Below are 22,260 nucleotides of genomic sequence, written 5' to 3'. Positions count from 1 at the left end.
TCCTACATTGAGCTCAGCTGCAAAGTCCAGCCTTTTCCAGCTGCCTGAAAGAAAGGAGGAATTACAAAAGCATGGATGAGCACAGGTTGATCCCAGATAACGTGGGGTACACAAGAAATTTTTGGAAGACAGGTCTCATATCACATGGCTTCTCTTGAAAGACAGGAAATAAACAGATGCATTGGTACCTGGAGGCTTGAAGGAGGATGCCATATCAGACCTATTGCCAGATCCTCAAATAGTAACTGCAGGACAAAGCATCACATTACATCTCTATCTGTCCCAAGCTGTAGCAGCTGGCTACAAAGCAGCGACCCACCCCTTGTAACCTGAAGGGTGGATTAGCATCCAGGACAAGAACCCAGGAGCTCTGTGCACAGGGGAACAGCACTCTGTGTAGAGCACAACAGCAGCTTGTCTCAAAGGGACCTGGCAACACCAAACATCAGCACTGCCCTGACTCATCTTTCAAGACCAAGAGTGACACAACATAGAAGTCACACAAGGTCTGAAGCCAAGCATTCCACAAGATTCCCACTGTCCACCACAAGAGCAAACAAGCTGCTCAGCTGCTGGATGAGGAGTTGGTTAATGCCATCCAAAGATGGCATTAACCAACTCCTCATCCAGCAGCTGAGTTCTCAGACTCAAGGACTAAGCTCCCAACACATTCCCTTCAGCTGTCTGACAGCACCCCAGTGCCGCAGTCTTCAATATATGCTGCGGCACTTTTGGAAGACTTGACTAAGCCTCCCTCCGGTTTAGTAAGAAGCTTTTCTGCCCAGCTATTTTGAGGTTTTGTCCTATTTTTCTCCCTTTTCTGCTGGGCAACAGGTTTGCTGCAGGTCTGAAGCTTCACAGCTACCTCATTATTTAAGATTCTACCAAATGTTATGTCCTCCACCGGTTGTCAAAGGTAAAGAATTTTAATTAATTAGGTAAGAGATCAAAAGCAGCCACACACACACACTAGGGGACTGGCTGATGAAAACTGCCTGGAAGTCAATTTAACAGGTTTGACTACAGTTCTGGTAAAATCTTAAACCAGGGAAGTTTGCCTACAGCTCCAGGTGATTGCTAGTACTGCTTCATTTGCTTATTTGTCTTCTTTTCTGCTAAACCAAGCAAGGTTACAGCTGAACTGATCAACACACAACTGTTCAGCAAACAATTCCACTCTTTAGGTGCAGTTTTATTGGAGACATGGATTCAGTGTGGAAGTCTCCAGTACTCACTGGAGAGACCAAGAAAGGAGAGACCAAGAAAGGAGAGACCAAGAAAGGAGAGACCAAGAAAGGAGAGACCAAGAAAGGAGAGACCAAGAAAGGAGAGACCAAGAAAGGAGAGACCAAGAAAGGAGAGACCAAGAAAGGAGAGACCAAGAAAGGAGAGACCAAGAAAGGAGAGACCAAGAAAGGAGAGACCAAGAAAGGAGAGACCAAGAAAGAAGAGACCAAAAAGGGAGACCAAGAAAAAAACAATGTAAAAATTCCTGTCTAGCTGCTATGGACTTGAGGAAACAGCTCACACAAGAAAGACTACCCCTACTTCAGCAGGCAGGACCTTTTCTGAAGTGCAGTGATGGGGATTCAGAACTGGGCCCAGCAGCTACCTAGATTTGAAGAGGGCAATTACTCCAAACGGCATGACTGTTACTTGTGAATGTCATAGGTCAACTGCAAGAGAACAGAAGAGAGGCCATTGCCCCCTTAAATCCACCTCTGATAATTAAAATATCAGTTACAATTATTTGGCCTGACAATAAAGCACTGTTGCAAAGCATATCTCCACTGTTTTGTCCCAAGTACAGACTTCACTTTCTTGCCAGAAACTAAGACCGCATCAGCCTTCTTCAGCCCACCCTTCTTGTCTACAGCTACTTCTTCAGCTAAACCCTCCCCTCCTCCCAAGCTACATTAACAAAGGCAAGTAGTGAACGAAGTCTTGTTGCACCTCGGTCTTCACGCCCCAGCGCAAATACGTTCCTTTCTCTCCAGGGGGTATTTAACACGGTGAGATTTGAGACACAAAGTATCCCTGCTTCTTTCTGAGAAATCTGCTACTGCTGGGGAAGGAAAGGGAAGGAAGGGCTTGGCTACTTTTTATCATCTTTTTCAACACATCTTTTTGAAACCCAGTGTTAACTTTTGACACACAGAGTTTTGCCCAGTTTGGTTGTAGTAGCCCTACTCAAACCATTCTACAGTACAGATTCTAATTATGTTTAACGATCTCACTTAAGGGGATTTTCTTATCTTCATCTCTGAGCCCATCATCACAATTGTGCCAACTGGAAGATCTCCCCAGATGGCATGTTAAGCACAGTAACCTCACAGAAGAAAGGTATTAACAGCACTCCAGATTCCTGGGAAATGATGAGGGGAAAGAGGTCTTGAAAGGCAACTGTCCTGTTTCAAAGAGGACAAAGCAAGCTGCCTCTGATGTGACCAAAGATGCTGACATCTGCTTTGAAGCACACACAAGAACTTTTCTTAATTTTATGCTAGGTTTCTACATCTTTACAACACCACAGGATTCTCCTTTACAAAAGATCATAAAAAGAAAGCACAGAGCTTCTCCTTCAGAGCTTTTGGTAAGTAAACTTGAAGGAGACAGTATCAGTAGAAGTGGATTTATCTACTGGCAACCCAGCAGCTCAAGTATTTCAAAATCCCTGTACCATTTCAGGCTGCATTTGGGATACAGCCCAACAGCATTAGTTTGTATGCTAGGCAAAAATTAGTGAAGAATTGTACCTTTACAGAGCAGTAGAGCTGTACTCAAACTGCACATGTACCATGTATTGGCTCTATAAGGAAGTGGATTCCTTCTGTGCACCTAGAGTTTTCTAAAGGCATCTACCATGGTGACACCCAAGCAACATGATCAATTAGTTAATAAAAACAGGTACTGAAACAATGCAGGAATACTTGTTAACTTACAAATTAGGATTTCATGGTCCTTGCCACCACTAATTCTAACCTGGCCAAAATGCTCATAAGTCTTGGAAAGATCCCTGTTCAGAACAGCATTCTGCCTCATTCACCATCAGTCACCTGTTACATTTGCCTCTCAAAATTTGTTACTGTACCTCACTGACCAAAACTTTCCACTTCAAGGAAGAAAGAATGAGCAAGACAACATCATACTTGCTCAAGTTACACAATGTTTATCCTAAATGTTATTCTTCCGTTGTGGGTTATATACAGCTTAAGGTAAAGGGAAATTGTTCTAAACTGATAATTTATTACTTTGTGCAGTAATCTATCTATATAATGATGGAAAATTATGACCAAAACTTTCCAAGAGAAAGTTTTCTATCCACATGTGGATGGGCTGGAAACCACTCAGCCTTACAGCCTATCTACTGGAACTGGAAAGAAGTATTTGAGAGAAAACCAACAATCACTTCTGGAAAAGAAAAATCTCCATTCTTTCAGCTTCCAGAGGGACTTACCACTGAGCTATGTGAGACAGCTACACATGTGCTGAGCAGGTTCCTAGATGGATTAAAACCAACTCACTCATTTCCTGTTCATCCCCTTCCTCCCTTTGCTGCGAAGGAGACCATCATCATTGCCGGTCAGCGCAGGACCTGACAGCCAGGAGGGAAATGACTCAGAAGGGCTGAGGAGTTCAGTGGCTTCCACTCCATTCTGCAAATCAGCTGAGGATGAGGGATGCAACAGGGGAAGACACAGTGAAAAGAGATGAGACTGTGGCTGGATGTTGCTGCAGTGCCGGTTAGCACACAAGAAGCTGCTGCACTGACATGCACTGTGCACTGCACAAGTGCAGTAAAATAAAATTTGACCCAGAACTGTGCAGTTTTCTGATTTAAACACTCATACAATTATTTATTTTGGAATATTACTTGTCCTATCTCCAAAAAAAAACAAAACAAAAACAAACTAACTAAAACCCCAAGGTGATAAAGCTGAAGAAGGAACAAGTCTAACTCTTCAATCAGATCATGCAGCAAAAAGTAGCAAGATAAAAGACTCAATATCTTCATTTTAACTTTGATCATCCATCTCCTATTGTGCCTCCCTTCCTATCTACAAATAAGTATGATTCATTCTGAAATGGGTCAGAATACAGGGGCATCTAAATCATGTGTTCAGCAAATGTACTGTGCACACACACAGAGCTGGCCAGGGACCTGTGTCTGTACTGCCTACAGTAATTTCTGAGACAAAGCCAGAGAAATTCATTTTACTATGCCTCAGAGAGAATTCTCTATATTAAACACATATCTGCCTTTAGCAGGAGCTGCTGTATGTAAAGAACTATTCAAGAGCTGAACGGAAGAATAAAAGAATATGCAGGTTGAGATTGACCAACTCAGCGCATGTGCTGTGTATCAAATACCAGTTTTCCCAGCAAGGAACACTAATGTAAAAAAATCCCTGAAATCTATCAGTGGCTCCAAGTTGATGAGCAGAGCTAGAGGGATGCTTAAGCTGACCAGAGCATGACATGGTCTGGTCAGCTTAAGCATCCCTCTAGCTCTGCACTAAGTGCAATGCCTTTGTGCATTGCACTCTAAAGACACAAAGTGCTATGTTCCTGCTCCTCAGAAGAAAAAGCACAGGATGCTTCCTCAAGCAGGCAAGTGCCTCACCAGAAGATCACATTCCCAACTGGCTATCAGGATCTGATGAGAGCCAAGAAAAGAACAACGAGAAGTAAAATCGATCAGTCACACCAACCTACAAGGCTTAAAAAATACAGTAAACAAAAACACCAAAACCAGATAAGGTAACTAAAGCTATCTTAGCAGCTGGTCTAGAATTTAAATGATAGACATCTCACACACCCATTTTTTCCTTTTTAATGTTAGTCATCCTCAGAGGATTTTCTTAGTTTTGTTTCTCTTCTTGTTTCTAGGAAACAGAGCCTCAACTACCTACTGAAAAAAAAAAAAAAAAAAAACAAAAAAAACCTCAAAAGAGAATAAACTGAGAAGCGCAGGGAAAATTATGCAAAGCAAGGGAATTAAAACAAAAGTAGGTTAGAGCAATGGTCCTATCACAAGAAGTAAAATTTTTGGTACATTTCTGTACTACCCTCACAAGAACAACTTTGTTACTCACTGCAAAACCCAAAAAAAGATCCAATTAACTTTGGTTTTGTTTCACTTGACAATATAAAAAACAGGTGAATGCAGGCAGTAGATGCAAGACCGTTGCAGAGGATACAATTTTCTCTCTTATGTTGTCTTATCTCCCAAGACAAGAGCCTTACATCAAAGTGGTAGCCTGGAATATCTGCAGCACTCAGTGCCTTTAGCCCTTTACCGCTGACATGAAGAAAAGGTTTCCTATAGCACAAGCATCCCATAAGAAACATACCAGGATCAGCACAGCTGCTGTCTCACACTGCCAGAGAGGGAGCCCCAATAGGGTCAAAGCAGAGAAAGGATAATATGTGCAAAAGCCATTGGGAAGAAAAGGAAAAAAATAATATAACACTCAGCTCTTTGGCACAACAGTGGAGTTGGAATGAGTTTTGTTGCATTGGGAATTGCTTTTTTCATCAGTTTAAGAAACTTCCCAGGAGATTCAGAAACTCCAGGAAAGAGAAAACTCAGAAAAACAATCATATTTTTCAAAAAAAATATTTCAGGCAAACCAGAGACCCAAATTAAGATTATACTCAAAAAATGCCAAAGCTTCTTATGCACAAAGTCGTCATTCACATAGTTGCTTGTATACCTGACTTGGATGAAGTCACAATGCCTGGGGCAACTGTTTTGATCTCAACCAAATCAATCCAGGTATGTTGAAAGTGTTCTTAGGAAAATACAGCGCTGTTACGTAAATTCAGCTTTTAGGGGCAGGACTGGAGGAGCAAAGCATCTCTGCATGTCAGCATTGCAAAACCTCCCTACACGAGCAGTGGGATGAGGAAATCACTGGACTACAACTGAGGATGACCGAGTTGCATGCACAGGTCATGAAACAACTGTGCCTGAGCCATGCCCAGTCTGCTACATCAGACTCATGTAAGTAGTTTGGTGTCCAGTAAATGCACAGTTCTGTCTGAGCAACAGAATGTCACAGGGTCTGATTGGAGTCCTGTCACCAGTGCTGTCCCCCAAGGTTCAGTACTGGGCCCAGTGTTGTTTAACTTGTTCATCAGTGACTTGGATGAAGGAGCAGATGCCTCCTCAGCAAGTTCACTGATGACACAAAGCTGGGAGGAGTGGCTGATACCCCAGAGGGCTGTGCAGCCCTTGAGAAGGACCTTAACAGGCTGGAGAGAGGGGCAGAGAAGAACTGTCAGAAACCAGCAGAGGCAAATGCAGGGTCCTGCACCTGGGAAGAATAACCCCAGGCACCAGCACAGGCTGGGGGCCAACCTGCTGGAGAGCAGCTCTGCCAGGAGGTACCTGGGGTTTCTGGTGGACAACAACTGAGCCAGCAGTGCCCTTGTGGCCCAGAAGGCCAGTGGGATCCTGGGGTTCATCAGGAAGAGCACTGCCAGCAGGTCCAGGGAAGTGATCCTGCCCCACTGTTCAGCCTATGCTCAGGGCCTGTCTGGAGTGCTGTGTCCAGTTCTGGGCTCCTCAGTACAAGAGAGACATGGAGCTCCTGGAGTGGGTCCAGCAAAGGGCTAGGAGGATAATTAAGAGACTGGAGCATCTCTCTTATGAGGAAAGGCTGAGGAAGCTGGGCCTGCTCAGCCTTGAGGAGAGACAATGGAGAGGGGACCTCATCAATGTCTATCAGTGTCTCAAGGGACAGTGTCAGAGAATGGAGCCAGGCTCTGCAGTGGTGTCAAGCAACAGGACAAGAGGCAAAGAGTAGAAACTGATGCACAGGAAGTTCCACCTGAATATGAGGAAAAGCTGCTTTACTGCGAAGGTGACAGTTCAGTTCTTTACTGAACAGGTTGTAAAGAGAGGCTGTGGAGTCGCACTCCCTGGAGATATTCAAGAACCATCTGGATGTAATCCTGTGCCAACTGCACTAGGATGACTCTGCTTGAGCAGGGAGGTTGCACTGAACGACCCAGTGTGCTCCCTTTCAGCCCTACCTATTCTGTGAGTCTGTGTAATTCAAATAGAAACAAAAATATACACAATGAAGCCAGTGTACCAGAAAGGCCAGGATTCTTCCAAATCAAGAGACCTTCACTCTAAATCAGAATGGGGGAAAAAACCCACAAAAACCACCAACTAAACTAAAAAACTCCACAAAGCATAACAAAACCCAAACTGAACAAGATTACTAGATTGTTAGCCTGAGACTGCATGACTGCAGCAAATCACAACAGTATCAGGCCAGCCATGGCACAAAAGCAGCTAGTCATACAAGCCTTTAAACTTTCAGAACACACATCTAGTATATTCCTGCCCAGGCCATGAAATGTTACCACCAACAAGTAAGGACAGGAATTCCCTCATAAAGCCCTAAGGAACCACATAACCTTTTAATTAGCCAAAAGAAACCCCAGGTGTACTCACACTTGATTAAATCAATGTCAGGCATGCTCATCAAAGGACATTGCTATTAACAAAGCTAACCTACCTTCAGCTATGCAAGAGCCAAAATATCTGTTTACTGCACTCATTTTCTTCTCTCTTTGCTGATTTCAAGGGTGAACATATTCGGTGTCAGAAAAGATACACAGGAAGAGGCAAAACACACCAGAATATATTTGCCTGGCTCCAAAGAGTTCAAGCATAACAGGTGCTGTTGAACACTGATGTGGACCTCAAATTGTCTGCAGATTAACAGACTGTCCACTGACAGAAAAAGAGGCAATAGGCATAAATTAAAGCATTAAATTTTTTTTAAACCCTTTATTTTTATGTTTTTATTTTGTTTGTATTACTGAGAGAATAGTCAAACACTGGAACATGGTGCCCAGAGATGGTGGCATATCCATCTCTGGAGATATTCAAAAGCTGTCTGGCCATAGTCCTGGGCAACCTGCTAGAGGTAACCCTGACTGAGCATGAGGGTTGGCTAGATGATCTGAAGAGCCTCCCCCAACCACAGCAACGTTGTGATTTAGTGAACTAGGATATCACCAGGACAGGCAAAAATTTCTAGCCAGTTTCACTGACTCCACCTCTCATTTTAGCCACAAACACAGAATCTTTAAATGCTGCTAGCACACTTACGGTACCCTTGAAAACTTAATCTACAACTGATGTGGAAGTTCTTGTCTTCTAATTCCAGCTTTCATGTCTTAAAGAGTATGTCCATGCAATATGACTTGGAGTCATGTCCTTTGTCTTCTCTTTTAGCTTGCTGACAGCAGAACAAGCTCAAAGGAGAACCAAACTCATATTGATTTCTGCATCGCAGCAAACCTCTCCAGCCCTCACCCGTGTCCCTGTAGGTAGCTCTTTTGCTTTCCATTAATGTCTCCTTCTGGATACCTCTATTTGAATTTAGACTGCAATTGACAAATGTGTTTCATTCCAAAGAACCCACATATAAGCAGGTTCAGGCTGTTAGCCTGAAATATTTCCTCACATTTGGCTGAGGCACATGGCAAGTCATAAATTGCAGGGCATCTACAAGAAGGCTTCTGTCAATTCATTGAAAGCATTATTTGCTCCATTAGGTTTTTATTGGATTGAGAATCACGCTGAGTTATGCCTATGTTCATCACACTACAGAACACAGTGAAAAGTCCACAAAATGTATTTAACTCCCAGCTCAGAGCAAGAAGAATGAAAGTAGTTCCATTTAAAGGGATCTCATTAAAATTTGATAATGCAACCCCTCTCCCTGGCCAATTAAACTAACAGTGCTGAGTCTCACCATTCTCTGGTGTTTAAAGAACAGTAAATAGGCCTCCTATAGAAGATGGTAGTGGAAACACCCTGAATCTTTATGTTAATGCATCAGTCATGGTTTATTTTAGTTTGAGGAATCTGGTTAGTGACTCACCCTGCTGGATAAGCAACGAGGCCAGTTCTGGGGTCGCAGGCTAGTCCTCTGCCTCCCGATACAGTTATGCCCAACACCTTCTCCAAAATCACCTAGAGCATACAAGAAAGAAAACAAAAAGTACCATGAAATGTGAGTGTAGTTCAAATAGACCCATAAGACAGATGCTGATGGTCTGGTTCACACTGGTTCCCTGGTTCCTAGAAATCCACTGAGAAGCACCAGGTACAAAAGTAACCCCATTCAACTTTCAGTATAGGCATAGGAAAATACTGCTGGGGTACAGAGAAGGTGTTATCGACCCACTTATTACTTTCTTTATGCCAGAGCATTGCAAAAGAGGGTTGCAAGCAGCAGATAGTACTGGTGAAAAGCTGGGACACACATTCATTGGCCACAGATTCCCATCCTTCCAGTAAGAGCAACCTACCACTGTCTCTAGAGCTTGGCTCTTTCCTGAAAATAGTTTCCAGGTTGACACATTCTCTTTGTTGCCTCCATCCAGTAACAAGTGGTTCAGCCTAGTCTCAGCCTTGTGTTCCTAGGAACTGAATAGTCCATTTTTCCTATGGTGCTGGAGGTGGAAATCACAACTAGGGGTCGAGAGTATCCCTTGCCAGGAGTGTGAGACAGAACACCATAAACATTCGAAGCTTGCTGCATACCAATGACCCTTGCAAGAGACTGTTATCTAAATGTCCCCACACTCCCCTCAGGCAAAAATCTCCACTATTTTTAGGAAAAGAAAAGAAATGCAACTGGGAAGAGCTATTTGGAAGCTATAAAAGCCTCTGAGGTAAGAAGCTGATAAAAGAAAAAATTAAAAACAAAAATGGGAAGGATGAGTGACAAATGGACATGACACAATGTTTCAGGAGCACTCTCTGGCAGAGAAGGCCAGGGAGATTCAGCGATTACCCCAAAGCAAAACGCTGCAGTGGGATTACACTGCACAAAATCTGGTTTGTGGCATGAAAGGGCTCAACCTCTGAGCACAAAGCAGTGCTCAGCCCTGGGGTTATTTTAACCGACACAAAATTATTCTCTTTCCTTTACATTTGCACACCATCATTTTATTTATTATAGATTTGATGCATACATTCCTCCTCAGCATTGCTGTCTGTGCCAAACTCAAGGATTTTATTGGGTCACAGTCTTCTGTTTTTAATTATCATCATCTAAGTCATATTTGGTTAAGGCCTTATGGGCATGGACACAGCATCAGAAGTTACTATTGTAATAATTACTACTGACTTTAATAGCTGCCCTGAAGATGAACATCTTGCATTTATACCGAGGTGGAGCACAAAAGGCAGGGGCGGGGCAGGTTTCCCACGCCACCCTGACCACACACCTTACCAGACCTGAGGAGTTTGGCTGCAGGGTGAGACACAAGGTCTCACTGAGCTCAAGGCTCAGGTTACTAGGTAAGGGGACAGAAAAAACCCCACACAGAGAACCACCTTGATTCAGCAGGTAAAACAGGGCTGAGGTGCCACCACTGAACATGAGCCATCCATGCTTTCAGCTAGTTCAAATTTGGCCTGCCTTCAAACAGTGACACGGAAAGTGGAAGATTTCATTTTCCAATCTCTCTGGATGAACTTGGTCTTTTTTTCCCTCTTATTAATAATATACCCCAGGTACCTTAAGACATTATGAGAAACCACCAAATTCTCCCCTTCCCTTGCAAACTGAGAATCTCTGAAAACGTGGCTTTTACAAAACTCCACTGGATTTTTGTTAAGAAAGAACATGCAATTAAAAATGCAGTTACAAATCCACTGATAAAGAAAGAAACTATTAATAAAGATAAAGAAAAAACTATTAATATTGGAACAAGGTTGGGGAGAGGAGTGGGAAAGGCCAGGAGGATATCTACTCTTCCAGACTTGTTAACAATACTTCAAAATAAATCTTTTTAAAGCAGCTCAAAAAAAAAGCAGAAAGAACTCACTGCCTCTGCTGCTGAGATTCTGGCTAATATCAGCAGTTCCCAAACTAGAAGAGGTTTGAATTCCTACAGAAAATGCATTCTTGACAGAAAAGGAAGAAGTGGAAGAGACATGTGCCATTCAAGTAGTTCCATCTAGATAAGGCGCCAATTACTTGATGCTGTCAGCAAACATCAATTTAGAAATGCTGTGATTACACTGCTCAGTGCAGGCTTTAACTCAGTCTGGCTGTAATTGCCACTGTCCTAAAAGGCACTGCTTGACCTTGGCTATGCAGATATTCAGCAGCAATTCAGCAACCTACTTTCACCAACAGGTATGTTTTTTCTCTGCCAGGATATTTACCAAGCCTCTCAGTGTGCAGTCTTACGCCACAGCTGAGCTGACCTTACAGGAGCCTGTATTGGAAGGGACAGTTCCTTCCTCCCTCATTCTACTCAGCCCAGTGATATCCCCCTCCATTTCCCTCACTTCAGACAGCCTTGGCATGGAAATTACTTGTCCAGAAGGCCAAACCAGCAGAAAATCACGTTCTGCTTGTAATTTTCTGTTTGTTTTCTGTTTGCCAGCCTGGGGAAAACCACAGGAAGACCAAATTCAGGGAAAAAAACCCAAAACAAACATACCCTTTCCCTGGCAACTGGATCAATCTAGCTGCATATCCAAAACCCAATCTGACCCCTCCATGTCTTTAAGTAGAGGAATCAAACAGGAGCACTTGATTTGTCTTGACACCCTCACCTCACCAATGCAAAAATGTCACTCTTATTCCAGCCTCCTCTCTCACTCTAAAGTCAGTGGACGTCCCCTGCTGCTTTCCCAAGAGACTTTTTGTGGCAATGCTAGGATGTGGAAAGTCTACCTTTCACCTATGGTCACCTATGACATAAAGGAGTAGCTCAGCTATCCAGTCTAGTTATTTTACTGCCAGTGAGTATCTTCTAGCCTCCAACAGACCATGTTCCTTTAGAAAGAGGCAACTGTCAAGGCCATACCTCTGATATTGACAGAAAAAGTGCTGCAGAAACAGATAACTGTCTCTAGACTAAAGATTCATAACTAACTTTCTAAAAAAGGCTGCCCTTCTTTTGCTCCCAGTCTTAACTTCAAAAACTTTCTAGTGTAAAGAACTTGAAAGGCAACCCCACAAAGCCTACCCAAAGGCAGCACCTCCACTTGATAATACTTGAGCATTAAAACCCATCAGAAAGGATGCATATAAATTTAAAATGTAACCGAATGTGATCTTATGAGACTTGTGAGCTCCACTTCCACCAGCCTGCCCAAAATACACCACAGTTTTTTCCCCATGAGCAGCTCCCAGACTAGGTAACACAGGGGCAAGAGATAGTCACTTTGTCACAAAACTTGAGAATGAAAAACATTTCAGAGAGAAAAAACAATAGGTAACAACACAGTATGAACTGGATGCTTTTAAATTTGCCAGCTAAAACAAGTGAATTCTTAATATGAGTAATTAGGGCAAAACCACATCAACTTGAAGTTCCTAATCTGGAACAAAGATTTGTCAGCAAAGGGCAGATCAGTCGATACAGGTCTGCATTATCCCACCTCTGAAGTTACCACTTCCTCCTGTGGTAAGGGCAGTCTACCAGTCCTACACAGCCATAAACACTGCCATTCATATGAGTCTCCCAAGTAGTACTTCAGCACATCCCAGTCAGAAATACATTATTTTGCACACCTTCCCAAGTCTGATCTGAGCCACAGGACCCGGAGAGTTCCCCTGTAGATCTGAGACTCTTCATTACCAATAGCTCTTGTGTTTGCCCAGTTTGCACCCTACAGTTGTCAGACATGTCACTGCGTGCTCAGGCCTTCAGAGGCAACTAATGGGCCACCTCAACACCCCCATCCAAACCTGGAAACAACTGCATGATTAAACCTGTCATTTGTACCTAAATTAGAGGCAGGAGAGGAGGCTGACAAGCTGCATTTGTTACTTCATCTTGAGGCTTCTATTAATAGCATTTGCCACTTTCAGTCAACGTTCTCTATGCGACTTGCTAGAGTTGTTGAATTGATCCACACAAAACACTTCTGCAGCTCATTTTGCACTGCCACTTTGCTATCTGAAACCATCCCATCTTCTTTCCTTCAAGGTCAACTTTTACTCAAATTTCGATGCTCAATATACACTCTTAGGCACCAAAACCTGTGCAGCTAACACCTGTCTTGCACAATCTGATATTCAGCCATTTTACAGGCTTAAATCTAAATTACTTGGAACTGCATAAATGTGTGTAAAGAAATTTTTGTGCCTAAGCAGATCCCTTACTCTGTTCCTTCCACATCAAATCCCAGCACCATGAGATAAGTAGGACCAAACCAACAGAGTCCTGAATTGCAGGACCCAAGGCACACACAGGTGTTCACAGCAGCTGGGCCTTCCAAGAAAGAGGGGTCTCACTGCAGCCCAATCCCACCTGAAGTTAAAGGGCTTATCTGACAGCAGCCCTTGCTTCCATCAGGCATAGTCCCACAGAGTGCATGGGGTAAGCCCATGCTTGGGGAAAGAAGCTGTGCCATCTCTGCCTTCCTACTGAGTGCAGATAATCCTTTCAGAAAGACTGATCTGAACAGCCCCAGCAAGCCTCGTCTGGCTTTTCAGAAAGCTCCATGTCTGACCAGCTGCGCCCAGGTCTCAGAGTGAGTTTCGTACTTGCGTGAGCTCTTTCTGTTGTTTTGAGGAAGTTATCACAAACAATTGCTTCCATATGCTATAAAGACAACACAGAAATCCTTGAAGGATCAGCCCAACTTAACCTCCACCCACAAACACTTTCCTCTTTCCCATCATTTGCATCCCTTTGGGACCATCTACACTTGCAAAGCCACACAGGAGTACAGGAGCACTGTGGACTGTACATCCAGCCAGGACTCTGTTAGAAAGCAGTAGTAAACACACCCAGCACTGCAATGATTTCCACCAGAACGGGTGCCAAAAGGGACAGTCTCATCATGCTGACAGTCCTGCCTGACCTGTCACAGGCACTCTGCCTACAGCCGCACTGTTTCACTGCTGAACCCCTGGGTAGGAGCTCCTGCATCTGTGCCTGCTTGCACACCAGCAGATTTCTGAGGTCTGCCTTCATCTTAAAAGAAAGAGAGAAAGAGTCATTTTCAAGAGAAAGCCATATTTAGGCTTTAGGCCACCAGGCATCCCTCAAAGAGTTTTGACTGTAGGCTGAATAATAGCCTGCTGCCACTCACGCCACCATTCTCCCCAGGCCAGCAAAAGACAAAGTTAGGAGTTCAACAGTTTTTGAGCTCCTCATCCTCACACTCATATGCTAAAGAAATTAGTTTTCTGACTGGATTATCTCACCTCCTGCCTTCTTGTGCTATCTTCATTCTCTTTTGGGCCCAAAATCTCATTGTTCACTACAAGCACAATTTATTTAAGCACGGAAACAAAAACGCAAAGCATTTGAAAGGATCTGTACTACTCTCCAGTAGCTCAAAATGACAACCAAGTGGAGAAAACTGTACACGGCTGCCCAGACACTCTAGTACCTACAGCATTAAGCAAGAGGCTACAGCCCAAGAAAACCATGTCCAGCAAGCAGGTATGTCTGTTCCAGACTTCATGAGATTGGCTACCTTGGATCAGAGGCCAATACCTAGCCCTGGTTTCTTTTTCCATTTGCAGCCAAAAGCAAAGGAGAAAAGTCAGAAAGAATGGTATAAAGAAATGTATGGATAAAGGTTAAGATGAAGGAAACAAAATTTGATTCTTTCTCAAGTCCTGTCAGTCTTCCAGTCTCAAAATAGATATTCTCCATTTTTAACTTATTTCAGTAGAATTCTCCACCATGAGCTTATCCACTCTGTCTATAAAAGCTTAGCACACACCACATCTTTTGGCAAGGAACTCCACCAGTCTGGTATATTTCAAGATGAACCATCTTTCATTATTTGTTTCAAACCTGACTTTTAATAGTTTTATTTGACATGCCTCAGTCTTTGTATGGGAAGGGACAGTGAACAGTCAGTCCCCATCCACCATCTTTAGGTGGTTCATGATTTTGTAAGGAGCTATACTACCACCTCAAATCATCTGTGTCCCAAGTACAAGAGTCTTCTTGAAGTCACTTTATGGCTTTCCTGAAAGCCATTTCATCTCATTTATTAGCTCTTCTGTGAAGCCCCTCCTATGTCCCCTACAATCTTCCTGAGACGAAGAGGAAACACCAAGACCACATGCAGCTTTCCAGGCATGGCCGCAGCAAGTGTTTACAGAGCAGGATAATACAGTCTGTTTTGTTTTCCATTTTTTCCCATTAATACCTTACTCTCAATCTGCCTTTCTGACATCGAAGATCATTTACAGAGAGCAACAAAGAGGTCATCCTGCTCAGCAAAGTCACAGGTAAGACCTGCTGCTGCTTTGCGTTTGGAAACGTATCCTCCAGCCCTATGGAATGTGAAATCCTATTCTTGAATTAATAGTTTGATTTCAACATGCCTCTTTCTCTTCATGCCATTGCAAGCATTTATGATCAAGAGCATCCTCAGAGAGAGTTCTTGCAGCACAGCTATTCCAATCCACTCCAGAATGGCTATTACAGTAAATGTCCACAAGCAGACAAGTTCTATTTTAAAAGCCTTCCCACGGGCCTATGCATAACACAGTTAACATTCTAACCCATTTAATTAAGTGGCGGCATCGAGTCAGCCTGACAAGACAACATCCATCAGAGTTCATCTACCATCCACTGCACAATGTGCCTGCCCTCATCCCTCTCTTCTGCTTGAAAGTAGGCATATTAATAATGCATGTGCAAAGGCATGTGCTCCTGAAAAAGCAAAGGACACAGAAATCCCTGAGACATATGACCCACGAGGGTTACTTCCAAAAGCCTTCCCTAGCACATAATCAGTTGTAACTAAGTAACAATCTTGGGGGGGGGGGGGCAGGGGAGGAAAGGGAGGGGCTACATAATCACCTATCTGTTCTTTTGCCAAAAAAAGAGAAAAAAAGAAAAAAAAAGCTTTTACTGATCAACTTGAGACCCCGACGCTCTTTGGTCCAATATACTGACACAGGGAGCTTGAACATCAGGTCTGAGTTTCACAACAGCACCATGTTTGCACATCTGTCTCTCTACATTCTGCTCCTGGAGTTTTCAGCACCTCTGCATGCACTCCAACATGTTTTCCATGCTGCTACACAGCAAAGTCGTATCAATGCACTCTGGCATCCAATACGTGAAAATGCTGGAAATGTAGCTGTACATTGTCAGCGTCAGCATTTAAGAAATAGCTGTCTATCTTACATAAGTGAAATTCAATACAGAGCGCCAAATCTCACAGCTGGCCCTGTTTGTACATCTCTACTGCTGCCCCCGAGCCCCACCGCACAAAAGCACGTCCAACCTCCAGGGAGCAGTGCACACGTTGTAGGCACTAATCCATCGTCTGAACACACTGTCTGATGGCCTGTTACTGCTGCAGAAAAACAAAGGCTTGAAGTTTTACATTTAGTTCTGCTGAGCTTCGTTTGGCACATAAAACACAGAGCACTAATTACAGCATACTGTTCTACTTAAGGGGCTGTCAGCATTTCCACTGCAAAGCCTTCATTTCAGAGCTTTATAACACAGCTGTGAAATATTCATTTTGCACTTCAGCTTAACATGCAAAGGTCTGGCTTTGGACCAGGTTCTCTGCCTGATTTTTTTTTGGGGGGGGGAAAGTTAGGGTTTTTATTGTTGGTCTGGCAGGAGAAGGGCTGAAGATGGGCGGATAGAATTAACTGCAGGAGGTGTTTGACTTACAAAAGCACACAAACAACAAAATTACTCAGCTGCATAGCTGGTTTCTGCTCCTCACCTACCCAGTGTGCTCCCCTGCTTTTGTATATGCATACAGAATATGCACTTCTAATTTTCTTTTACATGTAAGTATTTTATCCTTTTTTTAAGAGGTTTTTCTATCCTCTCCCTCTTCTCCAGCCAGTCTTTCTTCCTTCAGCAACCAGCGCTAGGAAAGAGTAATGTCTTGACAAGCCTGGAGACCGAAAATATTCCACCTGCACAAGGCAACAGTAGCAAGCCAAGGTCCAACACACCACCCATTCATGAGGTCTCTGGCTGACAGAGCAGGCTCCATTTCTCTCACTGTAAGCTTCCTAAGCCTTGCCCACAGCCACCATTGCACCCTCACGCCAATTGCCCAATTGACCCTCCAGGAACTACTGCAAGACCATGAAACTGGGTTCATGCAATCCAATACACTGATATTAAAGGTGTTTCCAGCCAATACCCAGTTTAAAGGCAGTGGGGAAAAGGATTGAGAGCTATGAGCAAGTCCTCACAGTTAACCAATTAAAAAAAAATAAAGTGAAAGAGGAAAAAAAACCACAAAGCAAAACAAAACAGAAAAACACCTGACCAGACCAGCATAGTATGACAAAAGCAGTTGCCAATTAGATGCAATTTGATTTCAAGATAACCACTTCAAGATCATCAGGGAACAGTCTCCCACAACACAAGTTATGAATGGCACTCCTTGGCACAAGAGTGGCAAGAGCAGAAACTGACTTCCTGAAAGGTTTTGAATCACATTTGTAAACCTGCATAAAATCAGAGGTGGGATGGGGGTATTCCAACGGAAGTGCTGAGCCTCAGCTCTAATGGCTCTGCCAGGTGTGTTGCACAGCAGTTGCAACTGGGGTGCGCACACATTTATTAAAAATTATCCAGGCATTTGGAGAAACAGAACAAATCAGGGATGAAGGTGGGAGAAATGGAACACAAGCAACCTGGGGTCTCCACAGGCTGTCTTTCCACCATGTGTGTGCATTTGTCCATCTCTCCACAGAGCCTCTCTTGCCTGCTCTCCCCTCCTGGCCTCCTCACCGTGCTGGCTGCCTTCAGTCCAATTCCAGCAGTCAGGGCTGCATTCCTGACCCATCAGCCCCAGCTGTCGAGAGCTACGTGCTGAATCTGCACTCTGCCTTCTTCTTCATGCACCTGAAGAAAGGCAGTCCCAGGCAGGCCATAAATACCATTGCACACCCCCAGGGAGTGGGTGGGAGGCTATTAAAAGCACCTCTACCAGCAACCATAGTGAGGGAACTTAGAACTGGCAGCAGAACACACCTGCAAGTGTTCCTGCAGCCTGCAAACAGGACATGTAGAGCATTAATTTCCTACCAGCTTCTACAGCACAACTTAGCCATCATTCAATAATCTCCTGTTTCTTCATTTAACAATAGCCTGGACCACCAATTTTCTCTTCCCCACCCCCACACTAAATTCAATTTCTTCCTAAATACTGCAGGGTTGAGGAGAGGTCCATGTAACCTTACCAACTCCAGCCAAAGGCATGACAAGCAGCAGTTTCTCCTCCTTCTACCATTCAGTCATCATTCTCACTGTAAAAGCAACGCCAACTCAGACTTTAATGAGATTTCACAAAACTTTCAGAAAATCTGAGCTTCAGAGATATAAGTGTGGTGAAATGACAGGGAAAAAGCATGTGTAAATTGTCCACCATTGTCAGTGTTGTCATGATGCTATTTTGACTTTGATGTGGGAAATTCTTGTTTGTTGGTATAAGCAAAGTTTGTGAAGACTGTGCAATGAATGCATGAAATTAATGCAAAAAGAAAAAGTGACATCAAACAGGCTACAGGTATTCCTGGTACATAAAGAGTCAATCCTGATTTGTTCCAGACTAAGCATCTGCACATGGAGTCAATCGGACCAGCTCCACAGGCAGTTAAGCGCCATGGAACACAACATGGAGACACCTCTGTGTGGGCAGGCTTCAAAGAAACCCTTCCTTGAGCTCTTGGGACCTGGAATTCTGCAGGACCACTTCTTCACAAGAACCAGACTTTTCCACTTTGCAAATGTGCATTACTTTTTCATAAGGAAAGAGAGCAGACAAGATACCAGACTTCACATAGGGTATGTTTTGCCCTCCTATATATGCAATTCGTCCAGTGATTTTTTTTTCTTTATAGTAGAAGATGAAGCCAATTCACCTTCCTCTGCATCAAGGACTACCTATACAAGTTTTAGATACAAATACAAACTTACAACACTCCCCTAATCTGTCCCAGCACCAGACATCAGTGGAAGCAACTTCTAACTGTCTGGCAGTCTCACATACTGGTCTCCTCCAAACCCATGCACGGGGGTCTGAATATAAGCAAAGAAAGTGCTTCAGTGAGAAGAAATGGCAAGGGAAAAAAAAAAAAAAAAAAAGCCAATATAGCTCCCTTGGGCAGAGTTTCAGTTACTCATATAAGGGTTTGAAATCAAGCAGGAACAAACGGTTCTCTCAGCATAAGGGTCACTGTTCATCATCATTAATCACCACTTCCCAGATAGGAAAGGCTCCTTCCCCTCTGTTTTGCCCAGGCTTTAGCACTCACAAAAAGCAAGAGGCAAGAAAAAGAAAAAGAGCCAAATAGGAATGTGGGCATAGGCTGGCAAGGTTACTCCCTCTGGGGCTCTGCTGAAGTCCCTCCTCTTGGTCTCAGCCCTAAGCTGAGCCTGCTCCTAAATGCAAACAGGCAATGGTTAAAAGTCCACAGCTTCTCGGGCATGTGCTCCAAGGAAACCATGGCAGCACCACAAAATTCCTGACTCCGAAGCAGTCAAACACAGGGGCCATAACACTGCACTGCTAACACTGATACCGTCATGGCAAGGAGCTCCCTCCTAAATCACCTTCTGCTGAACTCTATAAACAACGCATACATTCAAGCTAAACTTGGACACAGGGAAGAGAGAGAGGGAGCAGAAAGCCTTCCCCACAGTCAACCCTGCTGAGGGGAGCCACAGAAGGAAAGCCACATCTCAGCACTTCAAGAAAAGCATCATGTTACAATCTCCTTCCCCTTAATTTCTTCTCTGGGTCTTATTTTTGGTGTAAACGGATCTGTGAACTGTTTTTGACAAGGCTTGGGGGGGGAACTTAGTGGTTCATCTTGAGTCCAAGAGTAGAAACACACAGAGCTATACAGGATGAAGAAAAGCCTTTTGATCAGCCTGCCTGAGGCAACACACATAATTTGTTTGTGATTTCTTTATTCACCCATGACCCCATGCCAAATCAATTAATTTTCATCCTTCACCAGTGATTTACACAACCATTCTGCCCTAAAAGTCTTCAAGTGCCATATCTCATCCCTACCTTACCCATTCCACACTGTCATGAAGCCAACTATGCCTTCGAGAGAAGAGCATATCTGTAGGAGGTCTTAGAGAGACTGTAAGTAGTGTCTTAAAGAGACTCTGTATGTAAAAGCCCCACCTTTTTATGTCCAGATTCCTTACACAGAGCAGGTATCTCAGAGCTCACCTCTCCTGTCACCTGAAAGATCTTGCCTGTAACTCCTGAACCACTCCAGGACAAGACACCTTGTCCTCCCATGCATGTATCTCCCTAAGAGTTCAGTGATGTTATGGGGAAAAGCACATACTTGCATCCTCAGGGAATGAGAAAATGGTTTTGTTGTAAGCTGATTTAAATTATGTTAAAAAATTACATATCGGCAATTTAAAAGATGCTTAGATGGGAATAAACACAACAGGAAGGACAGAGTAAGAGCAAAGCATTTATCACACAAACAACATCCCTATGGAAGGAGGCAGGAGGTAAAGAGATTAGTATTCCATTTCTCCCTAAACATTGTCTTAACTATTTATTATTTGTTTCACAGTACTTTCAAGAAGTCCCAACAAACACAAAGCCCCCCTGTGCTTACAGCAGGCAGCAACATGTAATCTCACACATCTGGCAACCTACAACCAAGTACAGGACTAGGTGGCAATACGAGACAAACACTGAGGTTAAATGTCTTGAACAGGCAACACATTAGCAACAGAACTGGGAATAATCTTACTCCCTCACAAATCTCAGCAGCTATCTACTGCATAGATCATGCTGCACCACTGCTGTACTTCTCTCCCTCTTGAGGCCAAGGACAGTATTCTTAAAGAATACTTAAAAATTAATCAAAAGAAAGCATAAGAAATTTTTCTCTTTTGCCCAAGCCAACCAGTATGTACAGAAGGAGACATTTGAGCTTCCTGCCTGTCGCCTGCCAAGATTCACTGCCTAGCACTAGGCAATCTCTTCCTGCACTCTTCCCTGCCCTCTGCCCCAAAGAATAAGCGTCTTACAGAATAGACTTTATCAGCATCTTGCCCTTCATGAGTCCTGGAATTAAGAAGCTCTTCACATCTGTCCATCAACATGCATATTGAGCACCCAAGAGATTTGTCCTGTCAGCCAGAAAGGAGACCACATCCCTCAGGGGAATTGACACATAGGAACGCGGCCCAAAGATTGAGAAAGCAAACTGAAGAGAACAGCACAAGCACTGACTTCCATCATCTCCTCAACAACCCTCCTGCCACTTCCCCTCCTATTCCAGTACAGGAGAAAGCCCTTCACCTGTAACACAGTGTCCCTGTCACGTGCCCCTGCTGCTCAGCCACCAGCACAGACAACTCCAGCAAACTCATATGTGCTCACTCAGGTACACGCCTCTGAGCCATCCTTCTGCTGCAAAGATGCAAAGTGGTAACCTGGGAGAAGCAATCATCATCCAACAGTCACAGCAGATGCAGAATTCAGTTTAGTCTTTTCCAAATAGTTCAAATTTCTTACAAGTTTATGACATAGACCCAGCATCCCAAAGACCTGAATGCTCTTCCTCTAAGTCAGCAGCAAGAAACACCATCGATCCTCACTTTTGCACACACACACACAGAGGAAACCACCACTAGACAATAAATCACAGAGAGACAAAAGGTAATAAAGGTAACTACAAAGCAATCCTCAACAAACTCATTAAGTCATTCATTCAACTTGCTTTCATTCTTCACTTACTCTGCCCCTAAATCACTTCTTCCTGTGATTTTTCCCAAGCACCTTTTCAGTTCATTTTCCTGAAGAAAGAAAGACTGTAAACGAGGGCTACAGTAGTCCAAGATAAGATGACATATTTGAGTAGTTGTTAAAGTGACTTAACAGAAAGAAAAAAAAAAAAATTTAAGTCCCTTAAAACCCTAAAAGAAGGAGTAGCTCTGGAAAAGAAGTCTCCTCTAACTTGCATTTAGGTTCAGGAGCGCAGGTAACTGGTAGAATTACCAAATGTGAGAACTGAGGAAGTAACACCATACTCAGAGGAAACAATTTTTATCCATAGACTTTAAAAACTCTTGGTTTTGTTACCATGTGGTTTCTGTCACATTTCAAGAAAGCAAACCTTTGCAATAACCACCATTTCTTTACTGCTCTCTTTTAGAAATTCAGAAAGCCCTAGATCCAGGGTACAACCAACTCTTGTTGCTTCAACACTCCACAAAGCACTGCTGCTTTTGCATTCTTAGTTCTTAGCAAAA

The 22,260-nt window shown here is 43.5% G+C and overlaps 1 protein-coding gene across 4 annotated transcripts in view; it reads right to left on the bottom strand.

Annotated features, from left to right (window-relative positions):
* The window catches only part of MAPKBP1 (mitogen-activated protein kinase binding protein 1), a 101,592-nt gene that overhangs the window by 63,280 nt on the left and 16,052 nt on the right, over positions 1 to 22,260 (bottom strand). For all 4 annotated transcript variants that reach the window (XM_059849506.1, XM_059849505.1, XM_059849507.1 and 1 more), the window contains exon 3: positions 8,913 to 9,004. In XM_059849506.1, coding sequence (XP_059705489.1) covers positions 8,913 to 9,004 — 92 coding nt within the window. The remainder of the gene's footprint in view (positions 1 to 8,912; positions 9,005 to 22,260) is intronic.

Source organism: Haemorhous mexicanus, chromosome 6 (assembly GCF_027477595.1).
Source record: "Haemorhous mexicanus isolate bHaeMex1 chromosome 6, bHaeMex1.pri, whole genome shotgun sequence".
Classification (NCBI taxonomy): domain Eukaryota; kingdom Metazoa; phylum Chordata; class Aves; order Passeriformes; family Fringillidae; genus Haemorhous; species Haemorhous mexicanus.
This window is presented reverse-complemented; position numbering and strand designations above follow the sequence as displayed.